We start from the raw sequence: 21,723 nt of genomic DNA, 5'->3' as shown, positions 1-21,723 counted from the left end.
GTTATGGTCAACATCTGATTGGCCAAACCTTGCACAGCAGTAACACACACATCAAATCACAGATATTTCTCAGAGTTATGAATTTTCTTACGGCGTTGGGGGCGTTGGTTGTTGTGTTCAACTTGTGCCGTTGTTTTCCATCCGACAACAATTACCCACACAGTCGGCCACTGCTACCAACAAACACAACTGCATACGCTCAACCTATCTCTAACCCTCCGCCTGACTAACATGCAAGAAACGGTTTCTTGCATGTTATCTTTTTCTTTATCTTTCGCAATCAACAAGAAATCGCTTGACAAGAAATCGTGACATTTTGACCACCCGAATGAGGTCAGAGAAATGTTGGGACACTGACTGAAAAAAAGGAACTGTCCCGACTAAATCGGGACGTCTGGTAGCCTTATGCGAGACCCCTCTTGCTGCCTTCGCGAACTGAGGACGTAAAGAATCTTGTGGTAGTTTCAAGCGGAAGGTCGATCTGAAAGTGAAGACGGATCTAAGTACGGTGCGAGACTGGCATAAGCTAGATAGCCTCGCACAGTCATCTGGAGATGTTACGAAGATAATGTGGCTCTAATTTGACACGAAAGTTGGTTGGATTATCCCAGAAACAGTCGGCCTCTCGTATTACGTTTGGAAACTTTTCACCCAAAGAATAAATCCCGACACTACATTTTTTATACGCCGCTCGGCTCATCCCTTCGGAGTTGGACCTTCAGAGACTGCCGCACCGATAGTATTGGATATTGACCGGCCACCACCCCACGGCTACATTCTGGAAACATCGACCCCCCCCCCCCCCCCGAGGGAGAAAACATGCTCCACCCACAGTCAACCTGCTGCTGATGTTAAAGGGTAGGGGCGGAACGTCTTATGGCTTCTGGCAATCGGCCAGAAGATTCCTTTCCTCCTTAGGGAATTAGCTTTGCCACAAGATTCCTCCACCTGCGGGCACCATCAACGAATGCTGGACCAATTCCGTCTAGGGTGTGGCCTACATCAAAATGTGCGAAGGATTATTGCATATTTTAACTTTCACGTCCACATAACATTAACTTTTGCACAAGAATTAAGAAATTTGTGTTATTTATTTTTTATTCCAGTTTTATTGATTTATAAATATTTGCATAGAATTAGTGACATTAATTTTTCTGCTTACACTACGGGGATTTATTACACATTTGAAGGTTTATTGTGTAATTTTTAGTTCATATTTTCAAAATTTACATTCCAAAGTAATTTACGTTATATTTACGTCCTTTTTCTGCTATTCGCGACGATGAGTGATAATATGATGAAGGAAGTAATTTATTATAAAATGAACGCTGAACCTAAGGGCCAAAACCTGGCCGAGAGGCTTTCCTTTGGGTGACACGTGGTCAGCGCATCGAGTTTTTGGGAACTGTTTTTGGCTTTCGAGACCGGCCGCTACTTTCTCTTTTCAAGTAGTCCCCCAGTTGTCCTCACGGCGCTGGGTCTATGCCTAAATTTTGGGGGCTCCCACCAAGAATCGAACCCGGATCGTAATTTATTATGCGACTACAGTAATCATTCGAAAGTTGACGTTTGCTTGTCTATTACAAGCTTACAGGGCAATAAACAGCTGTGAATGTACGTGTAACGACATCATTCAGCTTGACACTGATGATTGCAAACGTTTGCAAAGATTCAACTTACTGCAAGGTAAATTTTCATGACCAAACAAATGTTTTGAGCCAATAAAAAAATTGACATAATTCTAACAGTGCATTCAATCTGAGGCAATACAACAAATAGAAAGTATTATATCCAGCACGTAATCCTGCATGACGAAATTAACGTATTCGAACGTTAACGTGACTACATTGTTGTGAATCTAGTAATGTGTACCGTGGTAAAACACATGTAAGCAACGCATTTGCCGCTCCGCCCAGATACGATAGCTGTCATTGCCGTCTGCTAACCAGCGCCACGCCGCAGTATGTCACTAACAAGCCGTGTAAGCTACCGAAAGAATGATTACATTCTGAGCTTTTAGTGTTCAATATTTCGGCGATGTCTTCATCTGCGGGAACGTCATTATCAACTGAAAATGACTGTAATTGAAGTGTGACTCAATTCATAACTAGGGAATCTTAGAGTCACAAGGGATGTAACTAATTATGCAATGCGAGAGGTTTCATTTTACAATGATAAATTGCCTTATTTCTCAAGGAGAAGAAAAAAGAGGAAACAGAGCTGATTTCTCTCCACACTACATAGATCCGACCGAGATGTTATTAATCCATGTATTGTCCTTGGTTCGAGGTGCAACCCACTGCGGTGTCTCGCACCTTAGGTTATTCGTGCCTCGAACTATTACGATCCCGCACTCACTTTACTTCACGAATTCTTAATGCCAACTGAGAGCGGGTTTGACCTTGCAGGATGTTTTATACTCATTCCTTAACCTTTGTTATTACCTTTCATGAAAGGACAAAGCCTCTATCCTGAGTTGAAAATCCCGCACAGGAAACGAGGCTGGAATTACATACTCAGCGGCAGTGCTGGATCTACAATTCTTGCCCCCCCCGCAAAATATTACCAAAGGCCCCTTCTGCCTACCTACCTTTACACACACACACGAATATACAAGTATATACGAGGCGCACCCAGAAAGTAAGTTTCCCTATTTTTTTCCCGTGAAAGTAAACATAATGAGCCGTGTAAATTGCGCATGCGCAGCAGAGCTAAGACGTATCAATCATATGCCAGGCGGACAGATCCCGCCCGGCGCCAGTAGCGAGGCAGCAGTGGTCCGAAGTGGAAGCTCGTATTCCTTCTCCCGCCGCATGCCAGTAGCGAGGCAGCAGTGGTCCGAAGTGGAAGCTCGTATTCCTTCTCCCGCCGCATGCGAGGTTCGGTCGGTGATAAAGTTCCTGAATGCACAAAGCATTGCGCCAATTGACATTCATCGTCAGCTCTGTGAGGTCTATGGGCCGAACATTATGAGTAAGCAGATGGTGCGTCGCTGGTGTCGGCAGTTTTCGGAAGGTCGTCAAAGTGTCCATGATGAAGAGCGCAGTGGGCGTCCGTCCCTCATCACTGATGATCTGGTTGAGCTGGTGCGGCAGCGCATCGTAGAGAACCGTCGCTTCACGATTACGGAGTTGAGTAGCCTTTTTCCGCAGATATCGCGATCCGTGTTGCATGACATTGTCACGCAGCGCCTGCTGTTCAAAAAATTGTGTGCCAGGTGGGTGCCGAAAAACCTGACACCCGAACACAAAATGAAACGTTCAGGAGCAGCACTGACATTTCTGCAACGGTACCATGATGAAGGCGATGATTTCCTCGACAGGATCGTCACGGGCTATGAGACGTGGATTTCGCACTTCACCCCGGAAACCAAGCAGCAGTCAATGCATTGGCGGCATAGTGGATCTCCGGTCAAGAAGAAATTCAAACAGACGCTGTCGGTACAGAAAGTGATGTGCACCGTGTTTTGGGACAGGAAGGGCATTTTGCTCATTGACTTCCTCCCCAGAGGTGAAACGGTGAACGCTGACCATTACTGTGAAACACTAAGGAAATTGCGACGTGCCATTCAAAACAAGAGGCGTGCCATGCTTACTGCAGGTGTTGTGCTCCTCCATGACAATGCTCGTCCACATACGGCTCGGCGCACAGCAGCTGTTTTGACGGAATTTGGCTGGGAGTTGTTTGATCATCCACCTTACAGTCCTGATCTGGCTCCCAGCGATTTTCACGTTTTCTTGCACCTCAAGAAATTCCTGTCCTCCGGTGAGCGTTTTGGCAACGACGAAGAGCTGAAGACGTCTGTCACACGCTGGTTCCATTCACAGGCGGCAGAGTTCTACGACAGTGGGACCCAAAAGTTGATACCACGATACGACAAGTGTCTCAATTCTGGTGGTTGCTATGTTGAAAAATAGCTGAACCTTTGCTGTACCTGTTGCCAATAAATTGTTTCCTGAAACTGTGTTGTTTTTTTTTTTTTAAAAAAAAGTAGGGAAACTTACTTTCTGGATGCGCCTCGTATATAGTGCGTGTGTGTAATTCTTGATCCAATGTTGACAAAGTTACATATAAAGACCTAGAGGGCGAATCAAAAGTCCCTTAAAAGCCCCTCAAACAAGTAAAAAAAAGTTAGGCTGGATACAATTGGTCATTTATGTCTCGGAAGTTGAGGAAAAATCCTTTTATCCCTAGTTTCCGAAGACGAGGCCCAACATAATATATATTCATTTTGGGTCATTGTACGCCAGAAAAAGGTGGGTTTTATTTGTCCTTTTTTGCCTATTTCGGCTTATTGGTCCGTTCTTAGCCTTTTTTTAGGTTTTAACGGCTTTTTTTTGCAACTTCACCTTCTTTCGACTACGATTTCACTGCCCATTCTCAATTCGAATCATCATCAATTCATCACCTCTTAAACATCCTTTCTGTAGTAAAGAAATAAAAAAAAATGAAACAAAGAAATACATTTGAACCATCCATGAAACGAGAGAAAAACATTTTTGGACTGAAAGAAGATGCATTTCATTCATATAGTTTTTTCGCACTGTGTGTTCCACACCACCAGAATTTTGTATTTTTTTATTAATTAAATATGTAATTAAAACTGAAGTTATTCATTAATTTGGATCACATTTATACGTCCTTTTTTAGGTCCTTTTTTTTTTTGATATTTTTAGGTATTTATGTCCTCAACTTCCGAGCCACAGGTTAAGCCTAGGGGGAACAACGTTCGTTTGTTCCCCCTAGGGAACAAACCACCACATTGAATTCAACTCAATGTTTTTAAATGGGAAGGGGGTTGATGGCACTGTTTTCTTACACCTGGAAAAATGATCCATTTATTACAATGATGCAGTCATAACTAAAAATTTCCTGATAAAAAAGAAGAAAAAAATAGGTTGAAGAAACCTTCACCGTTCCATTTCTCGTGAAATTCTAGCCTGATTTGATTCCAGTCTCAACTGCCACGCGGGAACTCGGGGTGGGTGATTTAAGGTCGGATATTTTCCGGCTTTGTCCCAGCATACAGCGGGTCTAGGGCTCACCCAGCCTCAAATCAAATGGTATCAGGGTGGAGGTGTAATGGCGGCCGCAGCGTGGTGCTGTTCACCTCACCTCCAAGATGGCCAACATAGAAAATATGTGGGGCCCACACACCCTAAATGTGCCTTCATGGTACGGTGCTATATGCACAGGAAACTCTACCTTTACCTGTATATATTGTATTCGTTTCTGTACCCCTGAGAAACTACGTTCATTTTTGTACATTCCCATGTACGAACCCTCTACTATGTCAATGGCTGAGGGCCCCCTAAAGGCTTATTTTGTCTCCAGGCCCCCCTGCACTGCGGGGTTTTGCGGCTTGTAGATCCGGCACAGCTCAGCGGTATGCAGCTTTGTCAGTGAATAATCAGTTCTTAGGTTAGAAATGGAGAGATAGAAAAGCATAACTTTTACAGATTCGGCTCTGCACTAGGGATGGCCAGATCCGGATCTTGTCGGATCCGAAATCCGGATCCGGTTGGTTCCGGATCCGGATCCAGAACTTTCGAATCCGGATCCGTTTTGCCATCCCACATGCGCTTCTTTGGAAAGTAAGAATGTGTTTATAACATATTGTTACCTGCTAATATACATATATATATAATATACATACATACACATATATATATAGTGTGTGTGCGCCCGTGCGCGATTTGTAATTAATTAATACACTTACAAGGGAGGTCTAAGTCTCCCCCTCCGATTTCCATGAAACTTAGCAGGTGTATAGAGGGGCCCAAAGGAAGAAATACGTGTTTTTGTGTTTCAGCTAAAAAAAACTGTTTTAGGGGGCAAAATCCCCTCAAATGTAAAAATGAGGACAAATTGAAGTAAGGATCTGACCACTGTTTCCCCCTCCGATTTCCATGAAACTTGGCAGGTGTATAGAGGGGCCCAAAGGAAGAAATACGTGTTTTTGTGTTTCAGCTAAAAAAAAAAAAAACTGCTTTAGGGGGCAAAACCCCCCTCAAAGGTCAAAATGAAGACAAATTGACGCGGGGATCTGACCCCTGTGTGCCACTCCGATTTCCATGAAATTTGGCAGGTGTATGGAGGGGCATAAAGGAAGAAGTACGTGTTCTTGTGTTTCAGCTAAAAAATGGTTTTAGGGGCAACCCCCCCTCAAATGTAAAGATGAGGAGAAATTGAAGTGGGGATCTGACCCCGAAACCACGTAAATATGGCATAGGAAGAAACAGGCCTCTTGTCTGCATCCCATTCTTCTCCACTCCTCTTATCTCCTCTCCTGTCTTAGATTTCAGACTTCACTGCACTCTTCTCCTCTTCTTTTCGTTCTTCTCTTTTACTCTACTCTCCACTCCGCTCTTCTGGTCTCCTCCTCTCCTCTCAAACATCCTAATCTCCTCTCCTCTCTTTCCCTACTCTCTTCTCCTATTTGCTCCTCATCTCTGCTCGCATCTTTTCCCTTTCTCCTCATTCCTATCCACATCTGTCCTAAATTTTCTTCTCTCCTTTACTTTTCCTCTTCCCCTTTCGCTTTCTCCTTTCTCCTCTAATTTGTTGTCCCTTTTCGTTTCCTCTCTCCTCTTTTCCTTTGTGTAGACTCATCAGCGATGAAATACTAGAAAATTTATTTTCTTCTTTCTTTCAGAAAGGACAAATGTAATACTAATATTTTTTAGAGTTTTATACAATAATACTTGGTTTTATTCCTTTCGCGTATTTGGAGGCCTCCCCCATGGCGCAGTGGTTGCGTCATTGCCTTGTAATCGAGGGGTCCCGGGTTCGATACCCGGGGGAGGCACAAGTGGTTCGGATCCCACTTTAAACTGTAGGTCCAGTCCCGATTAGCCTTACTGTGCATAAAGTGGACTTAAAACACCAACTCAAACCAAACCTTTCGCGTATTTCATAAATATCTATTGTGCATATGGCAACCCTGAAATTGAGCCTAACTCTACACGCAACCCACCAGCGCCTTACGTAATTTGGGTTGCCTAGTTTAAAATGTCGTTGTCCTAAAACTTTTGAGAGACACTGTACAATACTCTCTTTTAACTCGCGGATGGTGTGCGGATTTTCTTTCTATACTATTTTTTAGGTTTTTATTTTTTTTATTTTTTATGTTTAGCTTTAAGAATTTTAGCGGCTCTAAATGCTGTGGTTTTTGAAACACCCGTTTCTTGTGAGAGGCGGCGGATAGATTTCCGAGGAGACTGTTCTAACCTTGGTCCTATCTCATCGAGTTTTTCCTCAGTAAGTACACGTGGGTTTATCTTTCCACTTTTATTCAGAACTGACCTTATTACTCTAAACTTTTTTACGAGGTTTAATATAGTGGTCTATGTGGAACGGGAACACCAGGAAATTTCGTTGCAAAACGTCGTCGCACTTCTGCGTAATTCCTCTTTCCGAAGTAACACTCGACAAGATAAATCCTTTGTTGTAATGTAAACTTTTGTGGTGCCATATTAAGCCACAATCTTCAACACACGGACACGACACAACACAACTTCCGTGGGAGGATTACCTTGGCGTCAGTTTGCAACGTCAACAGAAAGGAAAAGAGAGCGAAGGCAGGGAGAGCGTGACTGTAGCGTGCGACTGTCGCGGACCTCGTTCACGGGGAAAGACAAGCCCTGACGCCGAGTCTCGTAGCGAATGTCAGGGAATGCTCTGTAGTATTCATCGCGGCATAGGAAAGATGTTACCTAATTATTATTATTCGACATTTCTTTCAGATTAACGAAGACTTCTGATCGTCGAATTCTTGTTAGGTTTTCATTTTACACAAAACCATGCTTATTAGAAACTGTGGATAAAAATGATGTAGATCTTCAATTTTTTGACCCTTTATGCACTTCTGCAGGTTGGAGCAAAGTCGGTATCGACACTACTGAGTCCAATGTTTGCTTTTTTGTGCATTCTACTCACTTTAATTCACCAATAGTCAAAAGAAACTACATTGAAAAAGCACACGCAAAAACACAAACGCTGTAAGCATAATAATAAGTAAACAATATATAAGCAAAACAAACACACAAATAATCAATATACAGAAAATATAATATTTACGTACAAAACTTTAATTTTAATTAAAAACGGTTGCGCTCCGTTTTAATAAATTAACAGGTAGCTTGTTACATTTTGACGATACAATATTGTAAATTTACAGTAGATGCTGGCATTAACACACTTTCAATGCCTTCAATTTAGTATGCTTAAATCCAGGTTTGACAAAATGTGATTTGTGATGATAGTTCAAGAGTTTAACTACTTTCATACATTGCAATAAAAACGAGTATAATTTATCAAATTTCGTTGTGAATATTAAGCCTGACGAGGTTTACATTTTACCGAACAGAGTCCACCGTTCATGTACTTCAATACAACTGTGTATATTATTGGGTTTATATAGCAATAAAGCATGCAAATATATTGATACTTCGTTCAACTTACAAGTGGCCACCATCACAGTATTTGGAAGCAGCCTGAAAAGACAGAAATGTTTTCTTAATTGAATACACAAACAACTGTAGTTCTGTAAAAAAAACTACGAGTATTTCAGATAATTTTAGCAAAGCATTTAAATGTAGCTACGGCAAAATATAAAGACTTTAAAGTGGCACAAGAGCATTACAGAAAATTCGTTAGAGAACACTTTGTGTGAAGATCAAATCCAAACTAGTTAAATAAGTTAAAAATCCAAGGTGCCTATTGTTATTTAAAAACAATGTACGTTAGTGTGTCGAATGTTCTGCATTTTTTTTCGGTGTTGTAGGCAAGGGTTGGATTAATGGAGGATGCTAGAAACTTCCTCCTTCACAAAATCCAAGTACCCCCGCCAAACACAAGTAAATTTCTATACCGGCGAGAACGATTTTGTACCTGAAAACATTATAACTTACTAGTCACATTAGTAACACAAATATTTCACAAATATAGTGAAATATTTGTGAACCAAAAGTGAACGAATTTTTGTCCTTACAAACCCCATAAGTACTATTACTGATAATTCATCGAACTGTTGTCAAACTGACAGTATATGTGCAATTATTTATTTATTTATTTATTTACTCAGTTTCAGATACAGTCTTATTTGGCCATTTTACAATGAAACAACATAAAGTAGTAACAAAAAATAACAAAAACAATAACAAGATGGGATAGATTTACATGTTATTGGTCAGTAATATACAAAAACTACGTTCTGGAAGGAATATATCTACATTCAGGGAAAGTTTGTTGTAGATTTCTGGGAGCCTGTAAAACAAGGAGCGTTGTAGAAGGGATAGCCTAGTGGTTGGGTTGTGGAAGAGTTGCACGTTGCGCGTTTGCTTTTGGGGTACCCTAAGTGTGAATTCACTGATTAGGAGATCTGTTCTGATTTTGCCATTTATTATCTTGTATAAAAATTTCATGTCGGCTAGATCACGACGAAAGGATGAAGTGTGAATATTCAGAGCAGCCATGGTCTCTGATTTGGATACATGTCGAAAGGAAGGTATTCTATGGCGAACAATTGCAAGAAAGAAACTAAGAACAGAATCTATTCTGGTGAGATTGGTTTTTGAGGCCATTGCCCAAATTGGGGAACAGTATTCAAGGATGGGCGAGATGAAAGATTTAAAGAATAAAGGAAGAGATGATGGGTTTGAATTTCGCTAAATCTGTATAGAAGACCGAGAAGGCGCATGGCTTTTTTAGTGGTAGCTATAGTATGATAAAGAAATACTTCATGTGTTTGTTAATATTTGCTAAAAAAGAAATAAAAGTTAGGATTTTAATGCAAGACTACTTTTATCGTTTTCCCACATTGAAGTCTTGCACAAGATGAACTGTTTTCTGAATTTCATATACGAAGCTCAGACCCGGTGGAGGCACATAGTGGTTCGGATTCCACTTTAAACTGTAGGTCCAGTCCCGATTAGCCTTTCTGTGCATAAAGTGGACTTAAAACACCAAATCAATCAATTCATATACAAAGCTCGAGTAACTATTGAAAGGAATTTAGATATTAGTTCCATAAAAAAGTCACCTTTGTTTGCTTTGTTATTTAACGTCGCTTCTTTGTCACTTTTAGCTAATCCCGACGATGAGGATGAGTGACGATATGATGAAATAGAAGAAGGGACACTCAGAAATAACATTCACATCCTAGCCTGGATTCGAACACGTGACTGCTGCCTTCGTAGTTGATTCATTTTAGTTATTTAACGTAGCTTTTCTGAAACTTTTGATTAACGGCAAGGTCGAGGATGAGTGATGATATAGATGAAGAGACACTCACAAAGAACATCCATACCCTAGCCTGGATTCGAACCCGGGACTCCTGGCGCGCAGTGACAACCACTCCGCCACGGAGGTGGGCAATTATCTGCTTCAGCCGGCTAAAGCGCAAAGTTCAGTTCGCACACTAGTAATACGAGAAAATAAGAAGTGAAGAGATTTACGGAGAAATAAGGACAATATACAAATTCACGTATGCCTGCATAATGGTCGGTTACAAAAAAAAATGCGGCGAAACTCAAAGGACTTGTATGCAAAGTGTTGCTTATCTCTTGACATAACACCGCATCGCGCGAACACTAATGCCTTCGCTGTACGTCATATTGGTCGTTAAGATCTTCTCCTTACGAACTGAACATGAATATTCATCGTCTGAAAGTTGATAGAGAGCGCATTTGCAAGAGTGCCTCGTTCCAAGGAAACAAAAGGACCTCCACTTTATTAATATGTGCATAGAGTTTCTTGTGTGTTGGGAGTTATTATAGTGCAAATAGTTCAGAACTTGTACACGTGATGCATGGCGCATAAACTTTCAACTTAGCAATCACGAAACAAACCCACTGCAACAATATATTGCCAGGCTCGTAGCGAGGGCTGAAGCCTAGGGCGCCATTGAAAGTTTTCTCTATCTTAAAGTAGAAAAAAACACAATTTCTCTATCTTAAAGAAAGAAAGAAAAACAATGTGTGACAGAGAAATTTACACTTTGCAGAGGTATATTCTGGTGACACTGCTGGAATTTTATGTTTCCCTAAGTATTAGCACAGATAAAGATATATAAGCAGATCTTTATCTACGGCAGGAAAACCGGTGAACTTACCTCCTGCTGACAATCCCCATTCGCAAGAAGTTTTGTAATAATCCGCTGAGAGGTGCTAAGAGGCACTACTCGCAATTTTGCTTCCACTTATTGTAACAAACAGAACAAGAGATGGCACTGCTAAATTTCAACAGCTGTCAAGCCTTATCTGTGGTATTAGCAGTAGCGGCTTCTGCCTATTCGCACAATCGCACGTGCACACCCAAATAAATCTGCAATGCATTTTTTTTATTAAACCTATTCACTGAACACTATCTCCTTCAAAACATGAAACGTTCCGAAACCCAATCGGCCCATCGGCTTCGCATTACCAGTGCCTGCCGCTGAGATACGTTCGCTCGGAACACAAGTCGCCTGGTGCTCGTTGGCAGGTGTTTGAGCACGCAAGAAAAGAGAAGGGATTTGCTCTTCTACATCGCGGTATTATGGGCTAAATTCGCACTGCTAGTACTGTGTTCACGATACAGCAGTGTTGCAATCCCATTCCATTCGAGATCGTGTGGCGGAGTAGAGGCAGCACACTTATCACCGTAAATCGAGGGTTTTTTTTTTGATTGTTTGTTTTGATATGGGACATTTCTATGGTAACTTCGCCCACCCTGTTCCGAGCATGAAAAGGGCAAGGAAGAAGACAGGAGGGAGGGGAGGACAACAGAAAGCGAAACGCGTGCTTTAAACAACGTCTTGCACTGCCTTTGCTTGGCCAAAATAAACTGTCCTTGTGGCGCTGTAGTAGAATTATCCACCCGCTCAGTCGGGGGGGGGGGGGGGAGACGTGGATCAGTCAGCTCTTTCCATTGTGTGGCAATATTTTTACGCTATCAAAAGCTCGTTCCTCTTTCATTGCAAAGTGAGCATGATGAAAGGGGAAACTATACATAGCGAAAGAAGATACGTAAGATTTAACGTTGAATATTCGGAGGGAAGTTAGCTACTCGTACAAATCGTACCAGCGACTACAGTAATATAAAACAGATAAGGCGGAAGGGAAGGACAAATTATGAAGTACGAAGAAGGGTAGTGTGGACTGAGTGAGTACTGTAATTTTCTTTAATATTTTTTTAATTTATTCTCTTGATTTTGCTTGAGTTTGTTGGTTTGGTCAGTCGGTCGTTAGAAATAAACAATTGCTAGATAGATTACAACTGATTTTCTGCATGTGGTCGTTGGATCGGCTACCTTGTTTGTAGGAGTGGCTCAAGATAAAATTTTCACCCGGGGGAGATGGAATTTTGGCTCCCCCTACTTTCCACACTCCTCCAATATAAGTCATAACCATGTTATATACGTATTTACGGTTTTAATGACGAAGAATAATAGCCTTATTTTAAAAATAATATAATGCTGTTAAAGAACACGTGTATTGTATTTTATACTTACATAATGACATCAAAACAACAATAACCTCCTAGCTTAGATGATCTTGCAATATAGGGGAAAGTGGGGCACTTTGCAACAGAGGCACGTTGCAACAGTGCTTTTTCTGTTATGTAGAATGCCTCTACTGCGTTGCGCTTACTGTCGTTCCAACACACGTTGGTAGGTGTCTCTGATGAAACGTTCGTTACGCCAGTTTTTCAGATGTTGTCAGAGTGGAGGAAGAAAGTAGAATTTTGAGGATGGTGAGTAATTTTTAAGAATCTCTTACAATTTTTAATACGCAATTCCTATAAATGACCACAGCATGCGACATGTGGTCAATTGAAAGCATGTTTATTGAAGGTGTGGAAAGTGATATTGCTTTTTATGTTATGCAATTTTTGTGGAGGCAAGAATAGCTTTCGTAATCAAACATGTGGGTGAGGCAAGTTGCAACAAATGTTGCAACTTACCCCACGATGTTGCAAACTGCCCCATGACAGACCAGCTCTTTAATAAGATATTGAATGTAATTGTTCACTGTCCCGAATGTGATAAATCGAAATACGGTTTATTGTTTACTAATTTTACAATATTTTCAAGTAAAAGAAAAATGTGATCGCATATATTTAGTCCTATATTCAGTAACCAACACACATTTTGAGTTTTCACTTATTTATTCTTATACAAAATTACACGCACGTCAGTACGGCAAGAAAACACTATATTTCACTTAGTACTGCTAGATAAATACGTAAATTGTGAATGAATTTTTGTTTATAATCATGTGCATGTAATTTCTACTACCAGCACGAAACATTAATATTGTTATGCTTTCTGATATGGTCTCTTTCGTGTTGCAGATTTATTTTTAAAAAATTGTTCCTTCTTATGTTCCCGCCGAAACTATTGTTGTCGAATTGCTGTATAATTGTTGCCGTATTATTATTATTATTTCTATTGTTTCAGGTAGCCTGCAAGATGAGGAACTACAAGAGGAAGACCCAAAACGGGACTACACCGCCTGATATGATGGATAGAGCAGCAAATTTAGTCCTGGAACACGAAGATGACAAAAATGTCAGCTTAAGACAAGTGGCTGCAGAGTTCAACATTCATTATTCAACCCTCTCAAGATACATACAAAAGTAGAAATTACAAGAAAATGGTCCTCGTGAGGGACAGAACATAAGTTGTGGTTATGCGAAACCGTGGAAAGTGTTTTCAGACGAAGAAGAGAATATCTTCAAAATGTACTTGCAGCGTTCCAGTGAGATTATGTTTGGATTAACACCACAAGAAGTGCGAAAATTAGCTCATCTCTGTGCAGTTAAATTTGATATAAGTGCTCCTTCATCGTGGTCGGTAAACGGAATGGCTGGTATTGAATGGTTCAGGGGATTCCTGCAGAGAAACGAAGATGTTTCCGTGCTCTTGCCTGAATCAACTTCTTTAGCACGAATGTCCAGTTTCAACAAAGAAAATGTGCGCATGTTTTTTGACAAAGTTTCCGAACTTCTGTTCAGAAACAATTATTCATCCTCAAGAATGTGGAACATGGATGAAACTGGTGTCACAACTGTCATGAAACCAAATAAGGTTGTAGCTCGAAAAGGAACAAAACAGGTTGGCTTAGTGAGCAGTGCAGAAAGAGGTGAACTTGTGACAGTTGCAGTGGCAGTTAGTGCTCAAGTGACTTTTATACCTCCAATGCTAATATTTCCACGTAAGAACTTTCGGGACCATTTCATTCGAGATGGCCCAACAGACTGCATTGGAGCAGCTACTGGTTCAGGTTGGATGATTGAGGAAACGTTTGTCCAATTCATTCGACACTTCATTTCTCAGGTGAATCCCAAGCTTTAGATGAATGCAAAAATAATAATATTACCCTTTTGTCATTTCCTCCACACTGTTCGCATAGACTACAACCGTTAGATGTCAGTGTTTTTTGTCCATTTAAGAAAGTGTATGGCCGAGCAATTGATTCTTGGCATAAGAATCATCCAGGAAAAACTCTTACAATCTACGACATACCACAGATAGTTAAAACAGCATTTTTGAATACAGTTACCCCTACCAACATAACATCAGGTTTTGTTCAAACAGGAACATTTCCCTTCAATTCTGAGGTATTCCAAGAAAGCGACTTTGCGTCGTGTTTCGTTTCAGATCGACCAAATCCAGCACGACAGGTAGATAGTAGGCCTCCCGTATCTGATAGTGATGAAGCCCGGATTTTTATGTAATATCAACCCCTAAAAAATGTACATAAATATGTAATAAAAATGTCTGAAATATGTAAAAAAATATGTAAATTCATAATGAAATATGTACTATAAATATTTATTCCAAACGTTACTTCCTATTTTTGTTACATTTTTTCCTCACAAAGGGATATGTTTATTTCAAAAAGACTTACAAAAATTGAAGTTACAATATTACAATGCTTACATTAAGTATTTTTTATGTTCTTATAGAGCAAAAATATTAACCACAATTTGAATATATTCAATATTTAATATACAATGTCACCAGGTACCATTCAAAATGTTCAGTAGTAAATTTTCATTGCCCATATTTTTCACTCAAAAAGCACTTTCAAAAATTCAGGTTACCTTTGATCTTGGGGCAGGCACTGTATTTAATTATTTAACTTACAATATGTTACCAGGTACATTTCCAAATGTTCAGAAGTAAATGATTGTCGCCGATCAGATAATATGTTCTTGTACGCAGAGAAACTTCTCTCCACGTCACAAGAAGTAACCGGAGCGTACTTCAGGAGGTGAATGTGGTCGGGAGAAATATCATTGGGAGGGTTAACTGTTTCACCATTGAGAATGCGGCTCACTGTAAATAAGCTGACGTAACCTGGGTTTCTTTCAGTCACTGCGTCAAATTTTCTTCGAGCTTTCTCTCCCACATCTCCTCCAACAGCAGACAGTTTCTTTCTTGCATCCTCATATATATATCCATGGTTTTTAGGAGAGGAAGCCCAACAGTTTCAAGTTTTTTTATGCTTGTATCAATCCAACCAAAATTTATGTTTATGTATGCCATATCGCAAGCAAGTTTGGTGTCCTTGAAGAGATTTTGAGCAGTGCGTACCGATACAGCTGAGTCCGTCGAAAATGAGTCAAGCACAGATTTCACTTCTTCAAAATGTTCGTTGTAAAACTTACTTGCCCGGATGCAAGTGCCCCATCTAGTAAGAATAGGTTCCGGAGGAAGTGGTACACCTGGCAATTGTTCCTTGTAAACTCGCACACGTTGTGGTGCCTTCAGAAACACCTTTTTTGTGGAAGAAATAAGTTGGTTGACTTCCGGGAAATTGCCTCTCACCTCCTCAGCAATGCGTTGGAGAGCATGTGCCAAGCAAGTAAAGTGGATCAAGTTAGGATAAAACACTTTAAGTGCCGTAGCAGCTTTTAACATGCATGACGCACTGTCTGTGAACATGAGAAGAACACTCTCTTCTTGTACGCCATCCGGATACAACAATTTAAGACTGTCATTCACAAATCGTGCTATGGTGGAATGATTAGTACGCTCTAGAACTTTGCATGCAATGAGATGTGGTGTAGATGGACAATCAGCAATTAGCGTTCCAACAATGAAATTACTTACATACCGTCCCAAAGCATCAGTTGTTTCGTCGATGGAAATCCACACATAGGAACTGCCTACTTCTGCCCTAATTGATTCTAAAGTTTCTTTGTAGGAATGTGGAAGATATCGCTTTCGAAGGGTTGACTCGTCAGGAAGTTTACGGCCACAATATTTTTCCAGAAAATCCCGGAACTTCGGTACTTGAATTTTATACCAAGGGATGTTTGCTGCAATCATTGCTTCGCACATTTCCTTGTAAAACACACTGAATGAAGAATCCTCTTGCATCTGGGTTAGTAAAACTTGCTTCTTTTCACTCCGTAGTTGTTTGTTTTTCACATGAAGTGAAGTGCGAACATGTTGATCTAATTGAGACTTCATAGTGAACCCAACTTTTTTATCGCACACTCGACAAAAAATAACTTTACCATCCGTAGTAAATGCATCATCGACTGCTATCCAAGATCGCAACTTTTGAGATAACGAGGAGGTAGGCGGAGCCATTCCAGCTTTCTACAGCTAAAACACTGTTTAAATACTGAGGCAAGCTCTTCTTAAAACTCCAATGGTTAAAATGAAAAGGCGACGAAATATATATACGAAATTCTACGGTTGAGTTAACAATACTTCATTCAAGATTTGTCGCCGCCGGCCGCAAAAATCAAAATTATCACAACAATGTACGGATGAAAGGTAAGTGCCTCTCAGCGTTGTACTTGCCGCCTTCCATTGTTGGTTCTCTTCGTTCGCTGTGTGTTGCTTGCCGCTCCATGTTACAAACTCGAAACTGAAACACTGTCGAATCTTGATGTAATTGTTACGATGCGGCGAATCAACGAACTGCTATGTACGTACAACGAAGGCAAATCGCACTTTTAAGTTACTATATTTTTTTAGACCTGGAAATGGGGAGGGGAAGTGAGAAGATACTTTTTTAACTAGTAAACCAAAAGTTCATTGGATTTTCCTCTTGAGGACTGTTTTATGTAAAAAATATTTCATATCTTAGGAATATGTAACATTTAGTAAAATATGTAAAAATATGTAATATAAAACTTCACTGTGACATCTCTACTGACGTAATTCGTCAATATATTTTAATTCCACGCTTGTACATATAAAGGAAAAAATATGTAATTACATAGAAATCCGAGCTTTAGTGATGACATAGTCCAAACTGCCAGGTGCGATGCACTGCCAACTAAATCATCTTCAGGTGATGTTCAAAATGAACATTTGCTTTCGCAAATTGAAATGCCGGGTCCAAGTGGCACACAAATGTCTTGAGTAGTGAGTAGACCTAAAGTTTCCTTCTCTCCTGAAAATGTTCGTCCATACCCAAAGGCTGAACCCAGGAAAGCAACGAATCGTAAACGTAAACGAAGTGCCATTCTAACAGACACACCTGAAAAAAAGGCTTTGGAAGATGCAAAAAAGAGTAGTGGAAAGGAAAAGGACAAGAAGAAAATTATGTGCAAGAAAACATTATTCCAAAGTTCTTGCAAAGAATATCACTGTTTAGTGTGTGGAGAATCCTACAAAGAAGAAGAAGACTGGGTGCAGTGCAAACAATGCAAAACGTGGTCCCATTGTCTGTGCGCGGAGAGAAATCCTTATTATGTGTGCATTGATTGCAAATAGTGTCATTCATACAACGCATAATCCCTGTTGCAACCTACCCCAAACACTGTTGCAACTTACCCCATGCATGGGGCACATAGCAACACTCGGACCTGCTTTAAATTAACAGACTTTTCTCACTTGAGGTTCAAAATTTAAATTTTATATTTGTTTCTTAAGTAGCCAAAAGATGTACCATTTCATAGCATATTTGTAACTTGTTCCAACTGTAACAGTTTTTGAATAAAAAAAATTAAACTGAAAAGTGTTGCAAAGTCCCCCACCTTCCCCTACTTATTAAGTTATTCAGCAGTAGCTTCAATTAATTCTTGTCAACAATGAATTCAACTCTTTTTTAAAAAAAATAGCCACGGTAGAGATACATAGTGGTTCGGACCCCTCTTTAAATTGTATATCGTCTATCTCTGTTTGCTTTTCTGTGCATAAAGTGGACTAAAAAATAAACTCAAGCTTAGGATTTGGCTCTAATCAAGGAGGATGCCCCGGTTTGACGCCCTGGGTAGTCGCCCGATCCTGCTTGTTTCATGCATGCAAATGTAATTATTCTTGTTCACATTTATCAGTGGAGCGAAGGGAAAAGTTTTTACTAAATATTTTGAAAATCAACAATAATATTGAATATTGTAGATCGGCATTTCTATGTTTATAGTGCTTTTGTCAGGTTATCGAATGTTGAATTATCTTGTTTCCAATAGCATCGCTCTTTTCGTGATCGACGGAAAATTCGCCGCGGTATTTCAAATTTGTAAAAAATAATATTTTTTATGAAATAAAACTCTCCTATAGCCTTATTTTTCAGTAAAAGGTGTTCATAACTTGGGTTACCAATACATTTAGCATCATTATGGACGCAAAGAAGGGAGCGAGTATTTGAGAGGGTTATAAAACACTACTTCTGGACGCGATGCTGAGTGCACACCCATAAATTCAGACCACCAGCCGCCACTGGGTATTAGTAACATGACGTTTGTAAAGGCGCTCTTCAGATACTCAGACATAACTGAAATATTCTTAAATGTGCTAAACTTAATTTCTAATCAGTAATACAAACTACCAATCTTTACTATAACCTGTATTACTTATAATAAGTTTCTCCTGGTTTCCTCATTTCAAAGTTGGTACGATGTAAATATCACAAAGCCGCGGTGGTCTTGCCAGTAGGGCGTCTGACTGCCACGCAGAGACCCGGGTTCGATTCCCGGGGTTGGGGATCTAAGGTCGGAATTTTCCCGGCCTTGTCTCCGCATAAAGCAGCTCTGGGGCTCACCCAGCCTCAAATAAATGGGCACCTGGCGGCAACCCGGGGAAGGGGGTAAAATCGGCCGGAGCGTGGTGCTGATCACATCGACTAAAGAATGGCCTATCCCCACATCCCCTAAATGTGCCTGAATGGCACGGTGCTATATACACAGGGAACTTTGCCTTGCCTTACCATGGCGTATGAGGAAAATATTGAAGGATGTACATAATACGTCGGTGCTTGGTAGTGGGAAGAAGGGGCGGAGGGCGCCGAAGCACCCAAGCTACGGGGCTGTATATTGCTTCCATTACCGGAGATGGAAGATTTTGTTTTGCGATTGTCTGAAAAGAAAAGCAATCAGAGAATTTGCTGCAAAGTTCCGAACAAGCAAAGAAACTCTGGCATTATTTCTCTCACGATCTTGACGTGGCGTGAAGAGGTGGCCACCACATATTCTTGCGATGTTGGCAATTCTTGTATGGTCACCCATGTGGACATATGGTTCCAACACTCCTCATCAAGATTGTGAGGAAGTAAGTTTTCTTTAGTTTGTCCGGAACTGTGGCTCTCAACACGATTCACCGCCCAATAATTTTTTAGTCACGGTCCTGTGCAACTATGGTTGAGTTCACTCTAGTGTTTCGTTTTACCGATAGATAAGGACACGGAGATAGACTGATAATCCTGGCCAGAAGTTAGGAAGGACTTCATACATGACCTTTATGGGCTTCCGTTGGGAAGCACAACCGCCATGTTGGCGGCCAATTTGGTTTGTCGTGTGCAAGGAAATATCTTGAAGTAGCGTTAGTTTTTGTTTGAAACACCGAATATTGCAGAATGTACCATCGTAAACAAGGTTAAAAATCTCCAGCCAGTATGTTTACAAGAACTGGCCTCAATCATGGCTGTTCGCAGCCACAGTGCAACAGTTTGTGACGTAGATGAAACACACCTATAATAAGTTAAATAGGGCCTCCATGATGGAGAAGTTGTAAGGCATTCGCCTTGTTATCAAGTAGTTCCGGATTCCGGGAGATGCACATAATGCTTCTGTACCAACTTTAAACTGTAGGGCCAGCCCCGATTAGGCGATCTATGCATAAAATGGACTTAAAACTAACAAAAAACTAACTCTCTCTCTCCCCACACACACTAACTCTCCCCCTCAGACACACACACACACACTCTCTCTCTCTTTCAAGACACATTAACAGATCTAAACCAATAACAATACACAGTAAAAGCAAAACAGGAACGCACCTTGCACTCTATTCTCTGTGAGCAGAGTTTCCATCCGTTATTATTTATTAGTAACTACAAACTTACCAGAAACAACTTAAATGTCTAAAATATCACAGTACTATACTTAACTGTCAATAAAAGTATCCACGTCATCACTCCAAAGAACAGAGAAACTGCTCGAATCCCCATTCGGTTTAATTACTACTTCCTACCCAGATGTGGCCATTTTCTGCGAAGGTTGGCAACACTAAAACAACCTTTAATGGTATTTTCTCAGAGTGCTCGTTTCCTTCAGAAATGGCGTCGTTACACTACTCTGCCTTCCAGAATTCAGTGGAGCCATTTAGAAGAAATGAAGGCACAGTTAAAGAGAAAAAGAAGCCATTCCATGAGAAATACGAACAGACTGGCCAGAAAGGCAAGGTAGATATAAAAAGAAGAAAACCTTAACACTGTACATTAGCGACATCTGTTATCGGGTTTTCTTTTTACTCTGTTCTTTCCCGCGTGTTTAAAAGAACAGAATTTCTCCTGTACGTGACTTTCCACTTCTTGCGCTGTTTGCTTGGGAAAACTGTGCACAGTCGAAGTATCCATTTTATGATAAAACATCCCACCCCACCAAAAATTTTCAAGGGGGAGAGTTTTGTTGGAACAAAGATAGTGAATTAGTATCGACTTCAAATATAGGACTAAGGATAATATCTAAGACTGACACAAAAGAACAATGGATCTCTCTCTCTCTCTCTCTCTCTCTCTCTCTCTCTCTCTCTCTCTCTCTGTGTGTGTATGGGTGTGAATATTGCGTACACTTTCTCACTATTCGATACCCGGTGGAGACACATGGTGATTCAGATCCCACTTTAAACAGCAATATATTTTGAAGTAATACAGATATATTGAAGATTTTAACCAGTTGGTAAAGGGATTAGTTTAATGGCATCATCATATTTGTGGCCATTTTTTCCTTAGAATAATATAAAATTCAATATTTATAGCTATATTTCTCTAAAATATATTTAAAAAAGTTTGGAACCATGCTCCAATATGAGCAACGATAAGGCGGGAGGAGGGGGGACAGAATTCATTTACTTTAGCTTTCCAAGTCACCTTTCCTACTAGGTGCACCCGGGGCAGTTCAAGTAAAGTGTTAAAGGTAAAAAGAAGTGACTTTCAGTAATAGGATAGTTACAGACACGCTGTCATAATTAAATACTTTATGAGGATTACGGCAATCTGGGGGTGCGCCATTGCTCTTGGAGGGATGGGGTATTAGAAATTTTAGCAATCCACTTCTGACCATCCTTACTAAATTCTTTCAGTTTCATCTTATTACTATCATTCGATCTTCTTCTTGGCATTCAAGAAGTCTCTTCTTACCTGTCAGCAAGGGTCCTCTAGTCATTTAGCCTAGAAATATTCATTTTATTATTCCAATAATATCAGGGGATGAATATGCATTAAATAGTTCAGCATTATGTAATCTTCTCAAGTCACGTTGTTTCTAAACATACAG

General features: G+C 40.3%; 1 protein-coding gene across 1 annotated transcript in view; it reads right to left on the bottom strand.

The window, feature by feature from the left end:
* Positions 1-21,723, bottom strand: part of LOC145998724 (uncharacterized) — a 106,440-nt gene that overhangs the window by 71,542 nt on the left and 13,175 nt on the right. The window contains exon 2 of the mRNA XM_083135238.1: positions 8,464-8,495. Coding sequence (XP_082991364.1) covers positions 8,464-8,495 — 32 coding nt within the window. The remainder of the gene's footprint in view (positions 1-8,463; positions 8,496-21,723) is intronic.

This window comes from Lepisma saccharinum, chromosome 14 (assembly GCF_977018435.1).
Source record: "Lepisma saccharinum chromosome 14, izLepSacc3.1, whole genome shotgun sequence".
Taxonomy (NCBI): domain Eukaryota; kingdom Metazoa; phylum Arthropoda; class Insecta; order Zygentoma; family Lepismatidae; genus Lepisma; species Lepisma saccharinum.
Note: the sequence above shows the minus strand (reverse complement) of the source record. Positions and strands in the feature narration are given on the sequence as shown.